The sequence below is a fragment of the Centropristis striata genome, chromosome 13 (genome assembly GCF_030273125.1).
Source record: "Centropristis striata isolate RG_2023a ecotype Rhode Island chromosome 13, C.striata_1.0, whole genome shotgun sequence".
In the NCBI taxonomy this organism is placed as follows: Eukaryota; Metazoa; Chordata; class Actinopteri; order Perciformes; family Serranidae; genus Centropristis; species Centropristis striata.
This window is the reverse complement of record NC_081529.1, coordinates 5,157,897-5,180,403: the sequence shown is the minus strand read 5'-3', so window position 1 is coordinate 5,180,403 and position 22,507 is coordinate 5,157,897. Positions and strand designations below refer to the sequence as shown.

At 40.8% G+C, this 22,507-nt stretch overlaps 2 protein-coding genes across 4 annotated transcripts in view; one reads left to right on the top strand and one right to left on the bottom strand.

Moving 5' to 3' along the window:
* The first annotated feature begins 9,675 nt into the window (after positions 1-9,675).
* On the top strand, positions 9,676-11,969 carry socs1a (suppressor of cytokine signaling 1a). Its single transcript, XM_059347860.1, has 2 exons — positions 9,676-9,918; positions 11,058-11,969. The coding sequence occupies exon 2, from the start codon at positions 11,115-11,117 to the stop codon at positions 11,847-11,849; it is 735 nt and encodes a 244-aa protein (XP_059203843.1). The 5' UTR covers positions 9,676-9,918; positions 11,058-11,114; the 3' UTR covers positions 11,850-11,969.
* Positions 11,970-17,062: 5,093 nt separating this feature from the next.
* clec16a (C-type lectin domain containing 16A) overlaps positions 17,063-22,507 on the bottom strand; it is a 49,062-nt gene continuing 43,617 nt past the window's right edge. For 2 of the 3 annotated variants that reach the window (XM_059347829.1, XM_059347830.1), the window contains exons 22-23: positions 22,012-22,149; positions 17,063-20,285 (exon numbers count right to left, since the gene is read on the bottom strand). In XM_059347829.1, coding sequence (XP_059203812.1) covers positions 19,684-20,285; positions 22,012-22,149 — 740 coding nt within the window. In that variant the 3' untranslated portion in view covers positions 17,063-19,683. The remainder of the gene's footprint in view (positions 20,286-22,011; positions 22,150-22,507) is intronic. The other variant, XM_059347831.1, reaches the window with a different exon arrangement.

The following is a 22,507-nucleotide window of genomic DNA, read 5'->3' as shown; positions in this document are numbered from 1 at the left end:
TACATTAACTTGCATTCATTTCTTGGAGACTTTCCTTAACCCTATCTTAAAATGCTCCTAACATTAACACTTACCCTAACCTTAGCCTAAGCCAGTCATTGCTGTGAAATGTAATGACTTACATGACAATGTACAAGTCCCCATAAGGAAGGCGTGTCCCCACAACATGACTGTTGTTGGGACGTTGAACTAGGGCACATCAGTCCCTACACTGGCTCCCTGTATCGTTTAGGATACATTTTAAGATTATATTATTCACTTTTAAGGCTCTTACTGGGTTGGCACTGGGTTACTGTGTTTCATCACGTTCATTGAGGTGTGTGGACAGATCCCTCCTGATTGTCCCGAAAACAAGACTAACTGGGGATTTCCACCGGACGCGTTACAGCAGCAGCACGTCTCCACAGCGTTTTTGCTGCGTCTGTCAATTCACACCGGGCGCGTTACAGCAGCAGCACGTCAGCTTAGCGAGCCGGCCGTATACACGCGAGATAACGAGATCACGAGATAATCCTGACCATACGGGAGACCGCAAGATCCCGTGATGAACTTTAAACTCTATTTATACAGTCTACGGATAAACTGTGTGTATAAAGTAAACAACAACAACAAAAACCAACTTACTTTGCTTCTCTGAGGTGAAAGATATGTTGATCTGACCATCTATCCTTATAAAAACAATATGTTATGTCATAAATGATTGTATGATGTTCCACTTCAACAATCAGTCTCTTGTCGTCCGTGTCGCCGATCCTCTGAGACCCTTTGATTGATTGATTGATTGATTGATTGATTGATTGATTGCTGATCTGGTGCCCCGGTCATAACATAATGTTGATGTGAAGTAGTTTTAGGCTGCATGAACTGCGTATTGTGTTTTATTTTGAAAGGGGCGGAAGTGTTTTACGCTGATTCTGAGTCGGACTTCCTGTCTGGTGCGATCTGCTCTGTTGAGATTCACGCGATTTGGCAGCGTCTCGCGGAGAAATAGAAGTCCTACCTAATGCTCGCGTAGAGACGCTGACGCGACGCTGCAGTAACGTTACGCTACGCGCCCGGTGGAAATGCTCTCATTGATTAGAGTGTTACCTATTTGCAATGTCATACGCGACGCTGACGTTACGCTGCAGTAACGCGCCCGGTGGAAATCAGGCTTAAAGCAGAAAGGTGACAGAGCCTTTGCTGTTGTGGCCCCCAAACTCTGGAATGAGCTCCCCCTACAGATCAGCCTGGCAGACTGCCTAATTTTAAATCTCTTTTAAAAACCCATCCCTGGCCTTCGAAGCCTCTGTCTGTTAGAGGGCTGCTTTTGTGGTCCAAATTCTTGTCTTTAAATCTGTGTTAACTGTCTGTATTCTGTCTTTTGTAATTCAATGCTTATTGTTGTGCATCGCCTTGGTCAACGCTGTTAAATGCGCTTTATAAATAAACTTGTATTGTATTGCATTGTATTCACTCATTCACACATTCTGGTGGCCGAGGCTACCCTACATGTAGGAAGTACAGCCCGTAGGAAGTATGCATTCGTACATTACATGCCACACTACAACGTCTGCAACTCCACAAAACACTTACTTTTCATAAGGTACACACACCATCCAGCACATACACATTGAACATTGATACTCGCTGGAAACTATTCAAATATGATTGGAAAATCAAACCTTGTAGCGCACTTTAAAACTCTGAAAGATAGGTAGGCTAGATAGACGTACAGATGAGATGAGTCAGGGTGGAAATCCAGAGTGAATTGTGTTACTGACCAGGTGTAGGCCTATCACACAATGGGGCGGAGCTCCCCTAAAAGGCGTCCGATCGGAAACAGTGCAATGCCGCAACACGTCTTACGTAAATAATAATATTTTGAAAAATGAATTAAAAAATCTTCAAAATCGGGGATGCACACCTTTGTGCCATGTGCAAGCCACATACGAAATCTTAGGTCAGTCTGACTAACGGTCAGCGAGATATGCACTAGACACACACACACACACACACACACACACACGCAGACGCTTCTTGCATTATAGATAGATTTGATGTTCATTTATTTTAACATAATAACTTATTTAAAAAAAAACAATGAATGATACAGTTATGCTATACATATAATAAATAAAAATAACAAACAAACAACAGCCCGGTCATTGTTTTTTTATATTAGGAAAAATTACACATTATACCTTTAGTTAAGTGCCATTTAAAAGCGGTTCTGTGTAATTTCTCTCTCATTGCTGATATCAGCCAATAAAAAAAACCCCAAACATGACACACTCAGTTTGGCTCCTGGTCGAGCAACAAACCTGTTCAGACTTCTTCACATTGTTTTTATCTCATGCACATTTACTTCTATTTGCCAGTTATAAAGGCGGAACTTCCGTGTAATACTCAAACTCTGCCATATCGTGGATGAGAACAATGAGATTTGAATATCAACTTATAGAACAAAAGTTTATCTTGGACCTTGGCAGATGTGTTTTTCAGGCAGAGCAGGGCAGCACATTAGTAGGAAGTCAACCTCTTCCTGAGAATTCCTCAGAAGAAATTTCATCTGAAGCTTTATGTGGTGATGGGAAAGCTGCCATTAGACTTTTAACAGTACAGCAGCCTGACTGGTTTCTCGGAGCCACTCTGGCTATTCAAGTAAACCTGTTGATTCACTTGCTGACACTGTATTACTGTAATGAATAACTGTATTGTTTCACTTGCTGAATCTCCTTTGAATTTCAATAGAAGGGCCATAACTCTGATTTAGTTGTTTAAAAATGCATGAAAGGGTTAAAGGTTGGGAAGATGTTGTGATTCCGGCCCTGAAGACGTGTCCTTGACCATGAATTGATTCCACAGCCTATTCCACTGTTTGGAAATAGCAAACAATAACAGGGCATTGTACTGTCAGAGTACAATGGAAACAAAGACACTTCAGTTACTGAAATATGACAGAGGGACGTGAAGCAGGGAGGGAACAGGGATAACTTCAAAGTTTATTTTCGCATTTTGGACCCTGACTGCTTCACTTATTATTTTCTAGATCATTAACCAAAATTGGCCTAGAAAAAAATAGAAAAAAAATCACATAAAGTAGGGTAGAAAACAAAAAGTGAAGAAAGTGGTGACTTTGTACTGTGATGGAACTTGCTATTTATTAACTCTGACACTGAGGAGGAACAGAAGAATTTTTGAGTAAATTACTTCAGCAGAAAGTTTCCCTTTAGCATTTAATATGCATTTTTGAGGTCTGATATTGCGAACTTGTTTAACATCGGGCAGCACTGGAAAAATTTGAGGCTGAAGGGATTTTATTTTTTTATTTTTTTATGGCTATCAATAAAAGGTAAAAATTCTGCAGTGCTTCCCATAAGCATAAGAAATTCAAGGAAGAGATTGTACTTTCACATTCACCAGAATCACCTTAGGTGCATAGATCACTTGTTTACCCTCATATAATCTAGATTGCACAACAGACAATTTGCCTGTGTGAATGAGAAAGTAATAAAAGTCCCAGCAACCTCTTTACTATAATCAGTAAAGATTCACTGAAATGTTGCTTCTCATTTCACTGCAGCTCTACTTCCACTTTCATCCCCAATCCATTGTGTTTTGACAGATGAATTCAGGAACTACTGGATCAAATTTACTGGTCTGGAACATTGTCAGGCACTGCCAAAGGCCTGCTGGTTCTTTTCTTCCCTTTGACCAACTCTGCACACAAAACATTCAGAAAGGAGATAAAATAAACCGCCATCTGTGTAACTCTGATATGAAGGTGACTGCAGTTAAGGCATTTGCCAAAGAGGTTGGGAAAAGCCAGAATGGATACTTATTAACTTTTTAAGAGGTTTTGTGGTGGTTGGCAGTAACCAAAAGAGTTGGAGGCCAAATAAGATCACTTATTGCAACAGCAATAACAGTACTTGGGTTATTTTGCTTCCAAAACATGTCTTCTTTCAGACTTGTGGAAAGAATTATAAAAAAAATACATATTTAGGTGTTTATTTTATGACATTTTGTCTGATGCATCTGTAGATTGCATTAGATAATGCCAAAATGCATATATCCCCCCCCCCCTTCTAGTTTCTACGACCTTTGTTTTATGTCTTCTTGTACAGCTCATAAACTAATTCCAGGTTTGTGATAATAGGCCATTGAAAATGAAACTGTGGGACACACACACACACCAAGGTTATTATAAATATAAAAACTAGAGTTTTGAAAAAACGATAACTAACTTAAACTGTATTGCGTGGTTACAAAACTAACTAAAACTAACTAAAATTAGAGTGAAAATGTCCTTAGTTTTCGTTTTTGTCAACTTTTTTCATTCATAATTCAGTGTTTCTATTGGAACATGCAACACATGGTGAATATGTTTACTGAGACTGGGATGTCTACACTCCAACCAAAATTCAAAACACCTGGAACTGTAAGAGTTAATAACCTTATTGGGGCTGAGATGATAAACCAAAGGAAATAAAGGCAAAATTTATTATGACCTCTTTGAATCTGGCACCCAACACATAGCCCATTACAAAAAAACTAAAACTAACACTAAAACTAATAAAAACTAAACTAAAACTAAGCATTTTCAAAAAATAAAAACTAAACTAAAACTAGAAAACTCACTGTAAAAACTAACTAAAACTAACTGAATTTGAAGACAAAAATTCACAACGAAATTAAAACTAAAACTAATGAAAAATCCAAAACTATTATAACCTTGACACACACACACACACACACACACAATTTTACGGGACATTACATTAACTTGCATTTTCCAGGACAATGTACAGGTCCCCATAAGCAAGGCGTGTCCCGACAACATAACTGTTGCTGAGGTTGAACTAGGACACATCAGGGCAAACTGCCAGTCTGCAGCAGGTCTGTGTACTCTGTAATGTTTACTAGAAGATAGCCGCTAACTATTCACTGTAACCGCCATTCAGGCCTTATCACTGTCACTGGCTACTCAGCAGCAGAGCTAATACAAGGCATTCTTATCATTGAACATACAATGCATAAAAATGAAAGTAAAGTGTAGTATTGTTATTGAAAGGACATTTTTCCTCATTTTCAGATTGTCGTCAAATTGAAAGTACATTCTGCTATGGAGCAAGTCTGGATGACTGCATGTGGAGGGGGGAGGGGCTGCTGTCCCCCTGACTGTATCTGCAAGACAATAAACAATATAGTCAAATAAATACAATGTCAATGAAGCAGAATGGAACACTTCCAAAAAACACAAGAAATAGGGACAGTGTGTTTAGTGAGACAGACTTTACTGTATCACAGGAAGACACAGTGTATAACATTAATGGCAAAAAAAACAAAAAAAAAACAGCAAGACACACACTCATTTCCCATCAACAACTCTCAGTCACTGCTGGTCATTGTGCAAATATGCGTGTTAAAGAAGGAGTTCCAGGATGTCTAAATGTGTCTGTAGACCTGTGCACCCCTGGGAGGCAAATGTTTCAATTTACCTGACACAAAGTCTCAGATGAAGACACACCCATATAGACATTCAGGTTCTCTTCATCATCTAACACATCACTCTGCTGTTCCCAGGTGTGAAAGAAAAGTATGAAACTGATCTTTTATGACCTGAAAAGTTACACGTCAACATAACTTCACTAACTAAGTGTGCCTGCAGAAACATGAGTGCATGTGCCATGTGACATGTTGCATCTACTAGTATTTTGCAACCACTGCTGATAATCAGCTGGGTCTTCTGCCAAAAACACAGGTTTTTCCTTACTCTGCATTTTTCGCAAATTGATGTGCCTGCTCATGCAACAGAAAAAAAAGAAAATAAGCTTTAGTTACTAACAGATCATCTTAACTGCAACATATTGTCCACTTACTGTTATTTTTATGTTGCGTGTATTTTCTATTGTTTTTGAAAAAACTAACCCCTTCATTTATTCTTGCACACACACACACACACACACACACACACACACACACACACACACACACACACACACACACACACACACACACACACACACACACACACACACACACACACACACACACACACACACACACACACACACACACACACACACACACACACACACACACACACACACATACATGATAGCCCACAAGGATCAGTAATGAGACACAACAAGCACTCTGTTAAGCTGGCTATGTTTCGCTCTCTTGCCTCTCTCCCTTTTTTGGAGAAATGAAACTTATGGAGCTTGCGCACATGTGCAAATTAGATAAGTGCACATTATAACAAACATGCAAAACACATGCACGCACAGACACTGTTTTGTGAATATTGTGTCATGCTGCATTGTGCAGTATGACACGATAAGAATTTAGATCCCAGACAGACTTGCAGAGACAGCAGTGGCAGAGATCCAGTGTTACTGTGTGTTAGTGTGTGTTTTTGATTAAGCGGGGAGCAGTAAACCTGATCTTCTCTCTTTCTGCCTCTGAATCACAACTCCAGCACTGATCCAAGTGTATTCTGCATGCTCCAACTTTGCACGTTACAATCAACACCCTGGTTAAAAGTAAAAATAGATCAGATTAGATTTCTGGTATCAGCATTTATTCCTGAAGCCACCCACAAAATATACACTGACACAGTGTGAATCATTTGTTTATAAAATGGAGACACAAATTCTTTAATCATAGTACATTATATCTTGCTGCCAATTCCAAAGAAAATCATGATACAATTGAAACAACAACAAAGGTGTTCCACAATGAGACATGAGACCAGCTCTTAAAAGTAACTGATAATATATTTGTAAAAGATGACTGAGGTCAAAGGGCACCTATACACTACTGACACTGAAAACAAAAGTATAAAAATCAATGCAGCAGAACCAGAAATCTAGTTTTTACTATTCTACACATTCTTCTACCTTGTCAAATCTTGAACCCTCATTTCCCACAATGCAAAGATTTTAATGTGGCATGCTAGTAGATGCTAATGTAGCCCAGGCCTTTGAGCCTCAAGCTGAGATGAAGAGCAGGCTATGATTTTTTTATTATCTAACTTCCTAAACTATGTTTAGACTGCAGCCAAATCTCATTTGTCTCTCAAATCTCCTCTTTTAGTGAGACTCTCCTTACTGTTATGTGCAATTTATTGGATCAGATTTGTGTGCTTAGCCCTTTTTTATACAGTCTATACTTTAGACATCACCAACCTATCTGCTTCGGTTGCTGTGGTAAGGCATTGATGTAGTTTTAGCAGCAGAGTGTCCGGACTGAGACGCATTTGTATAAATCTGCAATTGCATTGCAAACCTACTCCACATTTGGTTTGGATCCGATTTGAAAAATGTATATTTTTATCTATTTTTTTGCTGTCCAGGCTAAAAGTCAATCTGAATACAATCTGAATATACAAAGAAAGAGATTAAGGCTGGCAGTCTGAACAAGGCCTTAGACTACAGCCCAACTGACGGTGACTCAAGTGACATCATTTGAGGTAACAACAATACCTCGGTTAAGTCATGGTCACCTAACAGATATACTAAAAAAAAACAAACAAACTTCTTTTCTCTTCTTTTCTTCTTTAACATATAGCACTCCTTAGCAATGACAGTTAGCTCTTAAAGTTATGTACTTACTCGATTCCTATGGTCTATGTCTAGTACCATCAGGTTGAATGCACTTATTTTAAGTCGCTTTGGACAAAAGCGTCTGCTAAATGACATGTAATGTAATGTAATGTGATTTTTCAGACTTTCGTGCAACTCACTCTGGGGCTCCTTCATGAACTACACATTCTCAGACGTTGATGCATAAAATGAGTAGAGTTACATTCCTTTTCTTAGTGTAACTAAGAAAAGGAATGTGAGGAAGACAGGAAGAAATGCTGGGTTGCAGGCCTTTTTACCTCTGAGGGAGGAACATCTTTAACACAACTCATCACAAGATACAAAGCCCACAAGTTTATCTCAACACTACAAAGAAAGTGAGCATGATTAACACCAGATGTGCATTAAGGAACCAGCATGTTAATCTCAGTACTAGTTGAGTCAGATCAGTCCTGATAAAATGAAACTAACCATAACACAGACACTATGACCTCACACTGCTTTTCTTAGCTATCATCTGCCTCTGCCTGTCTGTCTGTCTCTCCCTGTCTGTCTGTCTCTCCCTGCCTGTCTGTCCGTCTGTGCCTCTCTGAAAAGTTGGCCGGCTTGGAGTCTTTCCTTAACTTTCTGTTTGAGTGCCTCCCTCTACTGCAACCTGACCACCTGGGGCTTAGTTCACCTGGCTCTCTCTAGAAGCATGTTTATATTTACTTGGAATGTGGAGCCCACATGTGCATGTGTGTGCAGACATTTGACACGTTTGTTTTTATGGCGAGGTGTTTCAGATGAGTGTATGTGTTTTGCAATCTATTTTTATTTTAAAAAATGTACAGCATGCAACTATTTTTGGCGTCAGGCTTGCAAATTTAGAATTAACTTGTCCTCACTGTACATTATGCAGCTTATTAGACAATACATGCAGCCTTTGGCATGAAACACTAATTAAGTATTTTACATGCACGCACATACAGTTAAAGCAAATAAAATCTCTCTGAAGAAAGCGAAAGACATTTGAGTTCTAACTGTTATCAAGTGTACACGTGTGACTGGTGCAAACTGGTTCTTGATATAATAAAATATAATAAAACCAGGCAGAGGTTTATGACAGCAGAGTCATTTTACTTTACATGAAACAGTTGGCACTTACTCAGAAACAACACACCTCCAAGCCACACCGGTCATGCAATAACCACCATATAACCACAGACATGTCATTTGCATTCTATTAATACTACAAACAATTAAACAAAATGGGATTCACAGTGGAACTGTCCTGGTGTGTCTTAGTGCTGAAAGTCAAATTAGTGAAATGACTGTCAGGATGTCACAATATGAGCATTTCTGGGATGAATCAACCCAAATGTGACCGCCCCGTGAGACATTTTTCTTCAGAAGAGCCTACTATTAACAACAAATGAAGAAGTGCAGCAGAGGCAGTGATTTGTTTAATCTCGTGGGTCCAGTCAACTGATGCATTCACTACTGCTTTCTTGGAAAGAAAAAGATCTAAATGTTCCTTCTTATGCACATGATACTACACTGCAGAGATCATTATCTAAATGGGACTTGCACCAGATCTTTATCTGGAACTTCTGCAAAATCTGCCTGAGACTAAAACCAGACATGAAAGTCTATTTAATTTGACATGTCATTTGATATAAACTGCTTCAGGCAGGGCCATCCCACAAAATAAACTGAGAACACCCTGTGCTCTTTTGTAATGACTGGTGTTTATTTGAACATATCTGAATTAAAAGCATACCTTTTCAATTAATTAATGAAGTTATTGCATCGGGGGGGAAAAAACGAGAGATGCCGAAGATGAAACCCTTGATAAAAACCACTATAAACAACCCATTCCATAAGTTACAGACACTTCCATTAATCGGATCCGTCACCTGTCTTTCTGGAAACGTCCTACTGTCATGTGGCTTTGTGGTTTTGTTGAAATTCTCCAAATAATAACCTTTTCAAACGAACAGAAAGAGCGAGGGGACTGCGATCTCTCTCTAAGTTTCACTTTCATTTAACTAAGCGTTTCAGAGAAGGAGGCAGGTTTCAGTAAACGACACGGCTGGAGCAGCGGGGAGGAGCGCCAGAGCTGCCGGAGCTTTATAAAGCTCTGTACTGTTTACCACTAGCACTCACACGAGAGACAGAGGACGATCTGAAGGGTGGAAATCACAGCAGACACAAAGTCCGAGCTGTCAAACACAAGCTTGCCGTCCATCCTCCTCTGCTTCACGGATTACCTGCAGGATTGTCTCCGGATCTCATCGCAGTGTTTGCACTTTGGGATTACAGACAAAAGGGATCTTTAAACAGCCGCTGCCGTTAGAACAAAACGGTAAGACTTCTTCACAGTGATGTTCTATTGGGTGGTTTTTTCAGGGTCATAAATTGTGCTTTGCAATAGTTATGGCTGCCTTTTTTTTTCTGGGCCGTGTGCAGCGGAAAAATAATGTAATAAATTGTAAAACTGTGCCTCTGAATGCATAGACCTTTTTGAGGCAAAAAGTGTACAGTGCACAGTGGAGTTTCACCCCCTCTGTCCAGATGTTGACATCAGCTTGCAGTGGGATGCAAACTAATTTATTAAATACACCTAAGCAAAAAGAAAAAACATTGTATCCATGGCTCCAACATGTGTTTCTGCTTGCTAAAAAATCCCCAATATTACAAGTCACCACCTGTTAGCCATTACCTTTTTCTCCCTGGAATACAAAGCTACTTTTCCTGAACTCTAGCACAAGTTTTACCCACTGAGCTACATGAAAAGAAGGTGAATCTCACACAGGATAGCTGTGATGAGGGGTTTTTGACACAGGAAAAAAAAATTGCTCATCACCTCATCCACTCTGACAGGTTGAGTTCAGGCTCCAACACACATGACCTGGGAAACTCAAAGGACAAAAACTACTTTAATTTCACAATATATACTTTTTTATATTTGTCATTGGCTTGAAAAGTTTAAAGATTTCAACCTGATATATCAATCACAAAAGCCGAACTGGTGAAGAAAAAAATACTGCTTTAGGCCCTATAAAGTGTGTGTGTGTGTTCTTGTAAATCTAACTTTGTGGGGACCAGCGTTGGTATTTTCCCAAAAGAGTGAGGACATTTAGGTCAGTCATCACTTCTTTACTTTGGGGCTAAGCATTAAGTGGCAGCATACAGTAATCTGGCTGTGACTAACATCAGAGCTGACTATATTTTGGCCTGACCGCAGATTCCATACATATCACCCAATGTACCGCTCCATGGAAACATTTCTAAGTCACTAACTTGTGCACCCACACACACACACATCATTCTCCTGTTAGAGCAGCAGGGCCTTACATGGTCATTGTCTAAAAGTTGTGTTGTGATGAGAGATTCACTGCTACTATAACTTTTAATCAACTTTAATTTAACCAGGCTGGTTTAGAAATGTGATTTTCTGATGAATGATAATAACAGCTTTTCTTCTTCTCTTGTCTCCCTCAGGATGTCAGTGTGGTGGTTAGAGATGGGAGAGGGTCTGGGGCCTCTCTCCCCTGTAGGATGGTAGCCGACAGCACATTGGAAGGTCATGACAAGACACAGTTGTCAAGCTCATCGGCATCATCCTCCTCCTCCTCATCATCTTCTTTGTCCTCATCATCATCCTTGTCCTCATCATCATCCTCATCCTCGTCGCGGTCATCTCCGCTGGCTGGGCACGAGCTCGCTCCTCAACGCACCGAGTCACAGCAGCTCCAGCGCCGGGCTGCTGCAGATCCGAACCCGAGGTCGGTGGCCGTCCCTGCTGTGTATCTGACCCACTTCCCCACGTTCACCTGCAAGGAGGACTGCAGGATCATAACAGACACAGCCGCCAAGCTCGAGCGCAGCGGCTTCTACTGGGGTCCTCTGGGAGTAGAGGACGCCCATCGCATGCTGCGGGACGCCCCTCAGGGCAGCTTCCTGATCCGGGACAGCCGGCAAAAAGACGTCTTCTTCACGCTGTCTTACCACGGCAAGAGCGGGCCGGTGAGCGTGCGCATCGACTACAGGCGGCAAAAGTTCTCATTAGCGGGCAACGAGCGCTCCTTCCCGACACTCTTTTCCCTCTTGGAGCATTACGTGAGCTCTCCCAAGAAGAGCCTGAGCATCCCGTACCGGAGATGTCAGCCGACGCTGCAGGAGCTGTGCAGGAAGCGCATCATGGGGCTGTGCGGCGGAGAAAGCCAGGTCACGGAGCTGCCGCTCACCCATGTTGTCCAAGACTTCCTGTTGGAATTCCCTTACAAACTATGACCAGCTTGCAAGTTTTGATAGTATTATTTTTAATTTCAAGAAGGCAGTTGTTACCAAGTAACAGTAAACAGGAAGTGTTAGTGGAGCCTGCCCATCATGTGTTGGCGGTTCAGACTGCAATGCCATGGCTTCACATGAAACCATCTTCCTGTTTTGAGCTGAAAAGCTGCAAAATGTTTCAAAAGAGACATTGTCACCACAGTGAAGTAAAGGCGGTCTTTAATTGGACAGTGCGTTACATTTCAACATACATTACCTCCGGAGACTCAACTTGCACACGGACAGAGAGTCTTCAGGTCCTGAGGACGCATAACAAGTTGAAAAAAGCTGCATTAAGAGAAATCTACACACACAATGTTGCGATTAGAGAGATGAAAGAAGTGGTGATGGCTCTACTGGGATCTGTAGGGTCTGTTGTTGCCCAGAAATACTTAAAAGTGGATTGTGGAAGAGCATCAACAGAGTGGACTTGTTGGAAACCATCACAAGCTGTGGTACCAGTAGGATTGACTTCTGTAGCAGACTTTAATACTCTAATGTTGAATGTTTACATCACATATGAATGTTTGCCAGCACTGATGGCTCAAATACCACTTCATGTCTCTTTAAAAATCTGTGACGGTATTGGAGTCACGACGTCCGGTGTTAAGTTGTACTGTATGACGAGGCATCTCGCCTCTAACTGAACCTCTGCCAGCCAGATAATAAGTACTGAATCAGATATAATATTTTTATACTTTTTTATTTTCTAATATATCTGAAATAAAACTTATTTAAACTAACTTTCCTTGATTTGTAGTCATTTTTTGACTTTGTTATAGCTCTTCCCCACATGACGTCATGTGATTTGAGGAGTCAGGGGGCTGGAGAGGGAGGGACAAACACACACACCCTCCCTCACAATCTGTCCACGCTATGTCACAGACAATAGGACAGACAGACAGACAGGAAGTGTGAGCGTACAGTATCGTCACCACAGTGATTCATCTGTGTAGGGTAAAGTGACAGGTGGGTGGGGTTACATTGGTAGTAAATGGACTGTTACGCTTAGACACACACACATTTACCAGAAACAGGGGCAGAGGTGACACATAATGAAGCGTGTGATTGTGTGTGTGTGTAGTGCGTTTAAAGTAATGAGGACCTAGTGCAGATTAAAATTTTCTCAGGAGGAAGTGGGAAATTTTTTTGGGTTAGTGGTTTGACAGAGATATGTTAGATTAAGGTCAGGGTTAGAGTTACAGTTTGTGTTTCGTTGTAGAGTTATGGTAAACGTTTTGTATGTAGCACATATTTAAAACAGCGGTAAGAAAGTAAAATGATGTAAGAAAGCAGGTGAGAAGTCATAAAAGGGCTGAAAACACTATACATACTGTACTTCACATTCAACACAAAAACATTGTTCACTATACAGACTGAACTATCACCTTCTTTAATGGGTGTGGCAACACAGACATACATACATGGTTTGAGAGTGACTCATAGGATTGTGTCTTTGACAAACATGCACACTTTATATAGTTGCTGTCACATTAGAAAAATATTCAGCTGGGATTTGCTCTAAAGCTTCAGAAGTTTAAAGGGGTTGGACTGGTGTGTGAATCACATCAATGGCAGTGATCGAAGAGGAACACATTTTTTCATACAGTAGATGATGCATTTATCCAGACTGTTGTAGAGTTGCAGCAGAAACTTATGAAACTCCCTTCAAGTTGAAGAGTTCAGCTGCTGCATGAATCAAGTTAACATGGAATGGTTATGACAACTGCTTCTCAAAATACAATAATTCTAAGCCTCTGGTATGATAGTTTAACTATTCCCCTCTAGCAATGCTGTTGCTAGGAGTCTGTTAGCTTAGCTTAGCATAAAGAGTGGAAACAGAACAGCAGCTAGCATATACAAAGGTAACAAAATATGACTGTCACCACTTCTAGAGGTTCTCTCATTAACCCACTAAAGTTTAATTATTGCAATATTGGGTTTTTAAAGCAACATTTGTAGTTGTACAACTAGCTAACAAACTTATCAACTAGCACTTTTTTTTTTGTTTAACAAACAACAAACGTGTTATTTGTGAATCTTATGTGCGATTAGCCAGCCTATAGTTTCTCCCTCTTTCCAATCTTTGCTTCAAGCTAAGCTAATAGCTTCTAGCTTTAGCCTTATGTTTAACACTAGCACAAAGATACAAGAGTGGTATCCATCTTTTTGTGTAACTTAGAGGAAGAAGGAGAATAAATGCATTTCAGAAACAATTCCTTTAAGCGTCAATTCAGTTAAACTGACCCCCAGATTGTATTAGTAAAAATAGAAAGGCTAAAATGTGTGCGGATGGTAAACTATGTGTAGATAGACAAGAGCTTTGGCTCAAACTTGCTCTATCTTTAGAAAGCAGAACCATTTACTAAAAATTTTGCAGTTTCATGACATATGTGAGAGTATGTGTCACCTTTTCAGTGTACTTTTCATTTCTAATTTGAGGTTGGAGCCTAACTTGAACTAACCTCCAACCTCTTCCTCATACCTAACCAGCACTCCAACGCTAAACCCAAACCTTACCATAAGGCTTTGTGATCTTTGTGGGGATTTTTTTTTTTAAAGTTCTGAGTCTAGACAAATGAAGCCACACACACACACTAACACACTAACACAAAATGTTGAGTCATACTGAATACAATACCCAAAGCTTGATTCAAGTAAAGCCTAACAAGTTTGAGGATATAATTATCTCAGCTTGAGGAAGAGACAGAGGTGGAGACGGGGTGGAACGAACACACACCACAGTGGAACATGAGTCAGTGATATAAACACTATGATTGTAATATCTTCATTTTTAGAGGTATGTAGGCCTACATCTTATCAATCCTCACTTTTTTAAGCTCTACCTAGAAAATGAGATCATAGATTGAGTATGTTGTTTGTGTGTGTTCTCGTGGGGGGGCCAGTGAATCATACGTAGCGGTTTCATTCATAGCCTCTCAGTTTCCAGGACATTCCCGACTATTTTGAGAAGTGAAAGGTGAAGTGAGGTGTTTTGTGATTGTGTGCTTATCAGCTGATTTCTGTGGAATCCTCTGTTCGGAGTTTTATGTCCTTTAAAACACACACACATTCACACTTGAAAACTGACACCTCAAGGGGAAAGGTCCGCATGAAAAAGGCAGAAGACAAAGCGAGAGAAAATAACAGACAGATGCTTATTAAAAAAATGAGCTTGACATTTGATATGAACACAAATAAAAGGTTATGAGCTTTCACATGGAGTTATTTTTTTTTGTATCTGGCAGCCTGACTGGTCTTGCATTTTCTCAGAGGCTTTCCTGTGACCAAACGCCAATTCCAGGGATTTCATTGAGAAAACATTCAGCAACGGGCTCCCTTTAGACTCATTATTACTCACTATTTTCCTTTGTTTCTTCAGGCTTCTTCACTGGACTTCTTTATTCACCAATTCTTGTCAATGGGCTGGATTACAACAGCTGATTTGTGGGAAACTTGATGGAAACGTTGGTCATCAGAAAAGAATGACATTTGACATCAACTTGCTAAAATGTGGTTTTGCTCTTAAACAAAAGATGTAGAATTTCAAGTTTTAATGTAAAACAATCAAACAGTGTAGTTAGGAAAAGTCTCTTTTTGTATACTCACACAAAATGCTAAAGTTCATTTCTAATGTGGCACAAGCTTTCATTAAATTCAGTGTGGTTTTGTAGTGTAATAGTTAGCAACTAACATCTGCTAGACCATGGCTCCAAGAATTCCCCTGCTTCTATCTCCAAACTTTCTTAAAGCAACAGTGTAACAGTGCCTTTATGTAACAAAGATGAGCCAAATCAAAATCTTATTTCTGGGTTTTTTATGTTTATTAATGCCATGCATCACTTTAGATTATGGATTTATAACTAGGGCTGTCAGCATTTTGGGACAGTTTAAATAGTTTTTTGGGATTGCTTGGGGAATGGTTGAAAAAAAGTCTAAAGAGAACAAAATATGCCTACCAGGACCTTAAATGTTCAACAAATTAACACTTTGTCTCATTTGCTTGATAATAATACATTTTAAAAAATGAAAGGCTGCAGTTTTACGTGGTTTGTGACCCTGGCTGGTGACAAATCTCGATAAAGATTTTATTACCTTCAGACAAAGCTAGCTGCTTCTCTTGTTTGCAGCCTTTATGCTGAGCTAAGCTTATTTCTGACAGGTATAAACTGTGGTACAGATGTCCCTAAATATATGCAACATGAGGGTTCCATATGTGATGACTGGATTACTGTTAATGAAGGAAACAGCAGGATGGAGACAGTTAACTTTCCACTTCATTGTTCCCCCCATTCACAACACTTCCTTGTTTGAGGTCACATGTGACTGAATTAACCAATCAGAAGCAAGGAGGGCTTAAACTGAGATAAATGTTAGGAAAACCACATAGAGGTTCATGTTATTAATCTTTGGTCTCCAGCTAATTCTCATAACTGACATGTGTGTAATGAAATATAGTTTTAAAATGAGGGGCGTGCAGACATGAAAAGCTCAACTGCACAAATCTTCAAATCTGTCAAAGATCTCAACAGTCAATTCAATGCGGTGACTTGTGTAGTACAGAGAAAACACACACACACAAAAACACACACGCACACACATCTTAGTATCGTTGCAGTACCAGGAAGCCATTCACATGTTTACGCACACATAACCAGACTTCCCTGAAGAGAGGAACCGCGATAAAAGCAACACATACAGACCACAAAATGACTGAGGGCTCCTGCAGCAGCCACAGCAACACGACGCAAAGGTAGAAAGTGCAAAGGCAACGTCATCACCATCTCTCACACACACGAGAATATGAAGCTGATATGCACACAACCTTTACACTACAAACAAGTTTGCACCTGGTGGAACTGCAATGCAGGATGGAGCTTTATCTTTTCCAAAGCCTTGAAACAGAATCAGTGGAGGCCTTCATAGTGGCAGTAAACCAGTGAGCATGGGTGTTTGCGTGTTTCTGGGGTTGGCAGTTCTTTTCTAATATTTCCTGTGGTTTTCTTGCTCAAACACTGAGGAGAACCTCCGCTTTTACTATCAGAGTGTGATTCTGTGAAGAAGAAGAAGAAGAAGAAGAAAAAAAATCACGAGTAAGACAGCGGTTGAAGAAAAAAACAAAAACAAACTTCATCCGTCTGCAAACACAAGACTCATGCAGGCATGTGCCTCACTGTTGTTAAGTAGAATAATTTATTGCAGTTCTTTATTTATTCCTCTGTTTCAGTTCATTAACAATAATTACAGGTTTAAAAGCAAAAAGCATTTACAGAGCATATAAACATATTACATACACACACACTACAATCAGAGACTTAATAATGGAAGCTTGTCATGACATGTTTGATAGAGGTTGCCGATGGTGGCGTGCACCACGCCTCCATGTTGTCGTCGAACATGGCGGCGTGTTCCTCCGAACCATCAGAAGCTGCTCTCCAAATTGTGCCAAGCCTCTTCAGCACGCCAGTGGACTTCACTATCATTCGTCTGCTTTTTACAGTAGCAAGATGGAAAAAGAGACAGACTCAAAAAAAAAAAAAAAAACCCCAAAAAAACTATTGCTCTAAATTTCCTCTTTATAAACTCCTTGATGACTGTACAGAGTTAAAAAATAAGAATGATCGAGCATTAAGACTTTAGCTGTTAGGTAATGGCACAGAAAAGAAGTCGGAAGGGAAAAGAAGTTCGTAAAAGGATTAAAAAGGTTGAAGAGAAGGAGAGAAAATATGTCCTAAAGAATCCACAAAACTGCTTTTGTTCCTAAAATTTACAAATAAAGTCATGAATTAAGGATAAAATACACTGATCCTATTTAGAATGATCAAATAACACCAGTGTTTGGAGAGATAAGTAGTCTGTTACATTCATCTCTCCCCTCATTGGTTAGCTCTTAGATTATTGCAGTAGTAAAGCTTTATCCAGCTGATTAAAGGAGGAGGGGTTTGCCTCTCGACACTGACCTCAGAGAGCTTTTGTTTCTTGGGGTTAAAGATTTTAAACGTAGCTGTGTGCCCACTTTAAGATCGTAATGTAATCTTTTGTTTGTTTCTGAGGTAAATATCAACAGAATTATTTTTCTTTCCTGGAAAATGGTTGTTTCAAGTCTCACCATCATGCTCAGCATCCTGTTTTGACAGTTTATCATATTACAGACAGGATGTTCCCGACACATAAAAGCGTTAAGAGCATTTATCTATTTGAACCCATTCTCATATATATGGAGAGGAAAACTGAGCTCAGGTCAGTGCCTGAGGGGCAACCAGCAGATACATTCAACTCAGTGTTGTTGTGAAAGTTGGCAGATCTGAAGACATGGCTGTAATTTCAAACTGTGTCTCATGACTCTTTCAAGTCACTGATATCTATGACACTACTCTGACATCACTCTGTGAAGCTGTTAGAATTGAATTTAAAAAAGCAATGAAACTTTTTTTAATCTATTTTCCTAAATATATCAAACTATACTCCACCTTACAGTGAGTAAAAGACCAGTTGAGATTCTTTGTGTCGAGAATGACTGAATGCCTGCGTGGCCTGACTCAATTAAATTATTTACTACCACTCAGTGAACTGCTATTAATTATGTATTACTACTGTACCACTTATTCAGCTCCATTCAGATCCATCAAATCAATTATTCTGTCAGTCAGGTTGCTGATTGATAAATCCCCTCTGTGAATAAACACACGTTATCTAATTCCTTCAGGCTGTGACCTGTTAGTGACCTAAAAATAAAAGTGAATCCACAAAGGTTTGCTGACTGCTGTTGCATATGTGATGAAGAAAATGCTTTGTTACACTGCACACGAGCAACCTGTGCGAAACTGTCAACCCAGAGATCAACCAACTGTGTGCTGTTGGCTGTGATGACAATCAAAAAGCTGCTTTCACACACCTCACCTTGCATCCAAGATGAACTGACCCAAATGTTTACAAGCAGGGCACAACACTTTAAAAGATCTGATATTAGATGTGAGCTGCGACATCACAAATTAACGTTTATAGTCTGAGACCTGCTCCCTCGTTGCCCGAGATGCTGCGGATTAATTAACACATTTTCTATAATAGATTCCAGTTAATAAATGGGAAATGAATGGATCATGACTTTACACGATAACAACTTAATAAAATGTAGAAAACACACACACAACCATGGTGGCCGAATCATTTGAGACGTACACACACACACACACACACACACACACACACATCTCCTCAGTAGCAGTTCTAGGTGGCAGTAACTGCTAACGGGTCTGACATGCAGCGGTTAAAAGGCAAGTGCAGCAGTGTGAACTGTGTGTGTTAGCATAGAAGTGGCCACCACCACAAACATGAGTGGTGAATCACAAGACACAAAAATAGAGCAGGTCTCTTCAAACCTCACATGTGGATAAAGAGCTCACAGCAGCAGCATGTGGCGTGCGTGTTTGTTTGAGCTGACAAACAAATCGATCAGAATGAGTAGAAAACATTGCTGGTTGCGCGCCTTTACGCGCGCTCGCTAAAAACACAAGCGGACACGCTCAGAGTGCACAGAAACCCAAGTGTGCTTTGAGCCTTCGTCCAGCTCCATCGGTGTCTTGTCCGCTGTAAAAAGAGTCTTTCTTCATGTGCAAACACAAAATGTTGAGATGCCTCCAAAATCCTCTGATGACTATTCACACCACACACTGTCTACACGTCGCAACATGAAAATATACTGCAGTCAAGCTGGATAGTTGGACTATCACACCTCACTGTCCTCTTAGTGTGTGAGAGAAATGTTTGAGTGCATAAACATGATTGTGTGTGTTGTTTAATCGAGTTCGGGAGAGTCTGGTGTCTCAGTGCGGTTCTCCGTGTCTTCTGTGTATTCTGCTGAGTCGTCTCTTTCTTGCAGCTCTGCAGCAGAGAACTGGTCTCTACTCACCTCTGGAGGTGTGTCTTCTCCCTCTGGTGTCTCGTCACCGGGGGTGACCAGCTCTGTTGTTGTGGTTTCCTCTTTTACCGTTGCATCTGTTTCCGTCTCATCCATTGGCGACCCCTCTTCCTCCTCCAGCTCCTCCTCTTCTCTTTTCTCTCCTTCCCTATTGCCCTCTTTTTCTTCCTCACCTTCCTCCTCCTCCGCGATGGAGGCCTCTGGTCTCTGGAGGGAGTGCGTCGTGGGAACGTGGCTGGCGCAGGGGTGCAGGTGCGGCGAGTCCGCGGGGGGCAACAGTGTGAGCGACTCCACGCTGAGGGTGTCTGCGTTGTTGTCGGTGAGGAGCGAGATGGTGGGCTGGGAGGCCGGGGTGAGGCTCGGGGCCAGGGCCTGAGCAGAGACTGGGGCAGAGGAGACCAGCGTTACTTCTCCACCTCCTCCTTCCCCTTCTCCGCCTGAGGAGGAGGGCGGGGTGTGCTCCAAAAATGTGCCATCATCTAGAGGAGAGCAGAAGAGAGGAGAGAGTGAGGCAGGTGTGGCCCTGGTGTGAAATCATGGGACTTTTTTTACTTTATTTTTAAAACCACCTTCAAAAAAAAGTTTGTCCTGATCTGTTGTTTTTGATTTCCTGCACAGAAGTGATCTAAATCCAGTAGAGAACTAATTAGTGTGAACCCAACCCCCCCCAGGATCTGCACACGTACATCATGTACACACAGGCAAACTATGTAGTTACTACAGAGATCTCTGCAGGTAAGAAGGGCCACACATGGACAGACGCAGGCAGACTGAAGAGTAAAACAGCACAGTGTGCTCACCAAGCACCTCCTTTTGTTTCTATTGTTTAGCGTAAAGAATGAGCAGAGCTCTTCTAACAAGGTCGGATGGTTTCAGGTGTTGATCATAGGTACAGGGTGGGCACAGTGCACTGTAATGTGATCTAAGTAGCAACAACAGCAGTTGTACGAGTGGTTTGACAGTCTAGTTTGTGTGGGCACAACTATGAAATAAGCTAGGTACTAAACTACTGTGTGAGCATACTTACATGGTAAGAGTGTAAGGGTGCAGTATGAAAGATACAACACAACTGGTTTACAATGATCAATGTCAGATCTACAAAATTACAACAAACCACTGGATGGTGGGTTCAAGTCTTCTGTTTGTTTACGAAATGAAAGTTATTTTAAATAGCATAAATAGCTGCGGTTATGAAGCTGTGCAGGAATGAGCCACAGTATGAAACACATCGTCTATACACACACTAAAAGCAGAATATGAAGAGATAAAACACACTTTTGTGTCGAAGCAGCTATTTGCAGCTTGTACGCAACATTCAAGGAAAAATGGTGAAAGGGGCTGTACATGACACTGAGAACATTAACATAGCTGTAAGCAACTATTCACTCCTGAAAGATATAATGGAGAAATGCTGCCCTGACCAGAGAATGAAGTCACGCTGACTCTGTGTGTTTTAATCTGGGTTACTGTTGACAACAACAAATTGTTATTGCAACATGGCTGCTGTCCAAACCCGAGGGACTGCTGGAGCCATAAGGAACTATTTTCATTTTATCAACTGAATCAGAGAGTGCTCAACCTTCCTACATTCTCAGTGCATTCGGTTTACCTTTCACTTGTATCTGTTTATTTAAGGTGAAGCTGCTCCAAACAGAACTAAGCGGAACAAATATGTGAACCAGTTTAACAGGTACACTGATTGGTAAATTGTGATAATTATCATTCACAGAGAAAGAACATACAAACCACCTACTGTATATGACCCTGTGATCGAGGTAGCACGAGGATAATGATAATGTCCCTGTGCTACTTCTTAAATACAAACAGATCAGCTAACACTACTATAAGCTATTGTGGTTTTTGTGGTGTGTGTATATGTTCCTGTACCATAGAGACACCCAGTTCTCTATGTATGTATCCGAGGTGTGTGTGTGTGTATGTGCTATATAGTGCAAATATACTGTGTTGACACACACACAAACCGAGGTGTGTGTGTGTGTATGTGCTATATAGTGCAAATATACTGTGTTGACCACACCTAAGCTACAGAAAGAGTCTCTCAGTATGATATTTGGTTTTGCCTGGGCAATTTCACTTTTCCAAAATGACTGATTTACATTATAGTCCGCAATCTGTGCCTTATAATGCATCATTTGTGCCTCTTTATGTATGTGTGGGAACAGGGATGTACTGTGTGTGAGCTACCTGTGGGGCTCTGAGCTGATATAGTGCTCGCAGTAACAGAGTCACATCTTCCTGTGCTCCCACTCCCACTGGAGGGAGGCGAGGGGGAGGAGAGGGGCGAGGGACTGTGCTGCGACACACAGTGAGCCACTGCAAAACCTGGAAATGGCGCACATGGACATAGACACACACGCACAGACATATACAGTCATGTGTTACCATGGCTGGGAAATGATGTTCACCTGACCAGATGTAGCCCTCAAGCTGAGGGTCTGACTTATAGTGTGGAACACAGTATATATACACATATCATGTACCTGCAGGAAGACACGCATGTGTCGGGTGCAGCTTTTTGCACATACTGTGTGCTTATGTGTGCTTTTAAATGTGTTTAAAGCAACTACAAGGAGTTTTAACCCATTTAAGCCTGGAAATCAGATACGTCGTTTTGTAGTATTTGTAGAAGCTCTCAAATACTTTTTGAATTTCATTTCTATCTGCTACAGAGGCTGAAAGA